This window comes from Rhinopithecus bieti, unplaced genomic scaffold (genome assembly GCF_001698545.2).
Source record: "Rhinopithecus bieti isolate Rb0 unplaced genomic scaffold, ASM169854v2 scaffold_56390, whole genome shotgun sequence".
Classification (NCBI taxonomy): Eukaryota; Metazoa; Chordata; class Mammalia; order Primates; family Cercopithecidae; genus Rhinopithecus; species Rhinopithecus bieti.
In genome coordinates, this window is record NW_016821672.1 from 49876 (window position 1) to 53002 (window position 3127).

At 49.8% G+C, this 3127-nt stretch overlaps 1 protein-coding gene across 3 annotated transcripts in view; it reads left to right on the forward strand.

Annotated features, from left to right (window-relative positions):
• IL3RA (interleukin 3 receptor subunit alpha) overlaps nucleotides 1–3127 on the forward strand; it is a 22888-nt gene that overhangs the window by 9163 nt on the left and 10598 nt on the right. For all 3 annotated transcript variants that reach the window (XM_017860526.1, XM_017860527.1, XM_017860525.1), the window contains exons 6-7: nucleotides 573–688; nucleotides 3043–3069. In XM_017860526.1, the coding sequence (XP_017716015.1) occupies nucleotides 573–688; nucleotides 3043–3069 (143 nt within the window). The remainder of the gene's footprint in view (nucleotides 1–572; nucleotides 689–3042; nucleotides 3070–3127) is intronic.

The window sequence follows — 3127 nt, forward strand, 5'->3', positions numbered from 1 at the left end:
CATCCCCTCAGGGGGCTGAGGTGGGGGTGGGGGGGAGGAGAGAAGCCAGGAAGTGGCAGCTCCAGGAGGATGTGTACCGGCCAAAGCGTAGGAGTCTCCGGAGGGCCCATCCTGAATGCTGCGGAGAGGGCCCTCGAGGCTCCAGTGGGCTGTAGGCGGGCAGAGGGGACATGGGGAGTGGGGGTTGGCGCTGGGCAGGGGTGGGGAGTGTGGGCCAGGCTGCCCAGCGGGGCTGAGCCCAGAGATGGAGGGGGCAGGGACAAAGACGGGCAGCTGCCAGTCCTCAGATAAAGCTGAATACGTGGTACCTCAGTGAACAAAAGGGTGGTTCTGAAGGCTGCTCCCGGGAGAGAGGGGCTCCCAGGAGGCAATCCTCAGGAGGGTCACCTCCCCCAGCGGCCCCCACACGGCTCAGTCCTGTGTCTCTGCCAGTGGGATGTCTTTGTTCTCTCTTCCTTCCTGGAAGCGTGTTTTCTCTCCCCTCTCGAAAGGCACAGGAGATGGAATGTGAAGTGTCTCTGGGAAAACAAAAAGCGTTGATTTACTCCTGAAAGTGTTTATCTCGTTGCTAGAGAGATTAACTCCACCCCACGTGACTGCAGAGTGTAATAAGACACATTCCTTCATGCAGTGGAAAATGAGAAGTCATTTCAATCGCAAATTTCGCTATGAGCTTCAGATCCAAAAGGTACATTTTCACCCTCCCCCCTCCACCCCCGCCGTGGACATCCCTGATTTTGGGGAAGTTGCACTCTGGGGCCTTGGAACGGGCAAAAATATCTGTGATAACACCACAGAACGCACGGATCATTAAACAAAAAAAAAGGAAAGAAAGAAAAAGAAAAAAGGTCGGGCTCGGTGGCTCGCACCTGTCATCCCAGCACTTTGGGAGGCCAAGGCGGGAGGATCACGAGGTCGGGAGATCGAGACCATCCTGGCTAACACGGTGAAACCCCGTCTCTACTAAAAATACACACACACACACACACACACAAAATTAGCTGGGTGTGCCAGAGTGCTCTTGTAACCCCAGCTACTGGGGAGGCTGAGGCAGGAGAATCACTTGAACCCAGGAGGCGGAGGTTGCAGTGAGCCGAGATCGCGCCACTGCACTCCAGCCTGGGTGACAGAGAGAGACTCTGTCTCAAAAAAAAAAAAAAAGAACAAAAAAAGTTTCAGACCCTATGTGGTCTATTGTTTTTTATTTCTATCATTTTATTGCTGTGCGGTTATTTTTATTTTTTTCTTGAACTTTGTTTTGTTTTTTAGTGATCTACAGACTCAGGGCAAGTTTCTCAAATATTTTTGATCCACGGTTCGTTGGATCGCACATGTAACACTTGTGGATACAGGGGCCCAGTTGAACATAAGTATTTATTGATTTATTCATTTTTTGAGACACAGTCTGGCTCTGTAGCCCAGGCTGGAGTGCAGTGGCGTGATCTCGGCTCACTGCAAGCTCTGCCTCCCGGGTTCAAGTGATTCTCCTGCCTCAGCCTCCCGAGTAGCTGGGATTACAGGCACCTGCCACCACGCCCAGCTAATTTTTTTGTATTTTTAGTAGGAACGGGGTTTCACCATGTTGGCCAGGCTGGTCTCAAACTCCTGACATCAGGTGTTCCACCTGCCTTAGCCTCCCAAAGTGCTGGGATGACAGGTATGAGCCTCTGGGCCCAGCCTATGTGTTATATTTAGTATTTTATTTTATTTATTTCATTTCATTTCATTATTTCTTATTTTATTTTATATTTTACCTTATTTTATTTTATTTTATTGATGGAGTCTTGCTCTGTCGCCCAAACTGCTGGGATTACAGGTGTGAGCCTCCGGGCCCAGCCTATGTGTTATATTTAGTTATTTATTTTTATTTATTTATTTATTTATTTTGAGATGGAGTCTTGCTCTGTCGCCCAAGATCGTGCAGTGGCACGATCTCAGTTCACTGTCACCTCTGCCTCCTGGGTTCAAGCAATTCTCGCTTCAGTCTCCTGAGTAGCTGGGATGACAAGTGCCTGCCACCGCGCCTGGCTAATTTTTTTTTGTATTTTTTAGCAGAGACGGGGTTTCACTATCTTGGCCCGGCTGGTCTTGAACTCCTAATCTCATGATCCACCCGTCTCAGCCTCCCAAAGGGCTGGGATTACAGGTGTGAGGCATCGAGCCCGGCCATATATTTATTATTTATGCTCAAATACTAATTATTTCATACGCAGTTTTTCTGTAAGTCTCTATCCGCTCAAAAACGTTAGGGCTATGAATTTCTTTTATATTTCCAAGTATTTTTGAGCCAATCTGTTTGGTTTTTTTTAAGAAAATAAATACAGCACAGACTTCTTTCTTTCACTGATGAGGGAGCAGGCATAGCTGCAGCCAGAGGCGGAGTCCTAGCTAGTCTGGTGCTGCACCTCCCCTAGTTTGTTGGCCTGGCATAGGCTGTCTGTGGCCACCCCCGGGTGCATCCGGAAGCAGTCTGAGAGGACAGTGGGTCTTGTTTGTCCACAGGCCTCACGAAGCCCCATCCTACCAAAGTCTTGCCACAAGGGCTTGTACACCATAAGAAACCTTTTGGGCCGGGCGTGGTGGCTCACGTCTGTAATCCCAGCACTTCGGAAGGCTGAGGCAGGCAGATCATGAGGTCAAGAGATCAAGACCAGCCTGGCCAACATGGTGAAACTTCGTTTCCACTAAAAGTACAAAAAATTAGCCAGGTGTGGTGGCAGGCGCCTGTAGCCCCAGCTACTCGGGAGGCTGAGTCAAGAGAATGGCGTGAACCTGGGAGGCGGAGCTTACAGTGAGCCGAGATCGCGCCACTGCACTCCAGCCTGGGTGACAGAGCAAGACTCCGTCTCATAAATAAACCAACCAACCTTTTGGTCAGGTGCTATGTACCCCTACTGCTTTTGCCCCCACTGCTGCCCCAAGGCCTTCCCAGAGCCCCCACTGTTTTGCTGGTTTTCCTGGAGAGAGAAATTTGAGTTTGGGAGGAGGAGGCTGTCAGGGAGGCTCCAGACACTCAAAAGATTGTTTGCTTTTGTCTTGCAGAGAATGCAGCCTGTAAGAACAGAACAGGTGAGTGTTCCCTACCCCCAGACGCTGTACTTGACATTGCAAAGGGTGAGTTTTATTA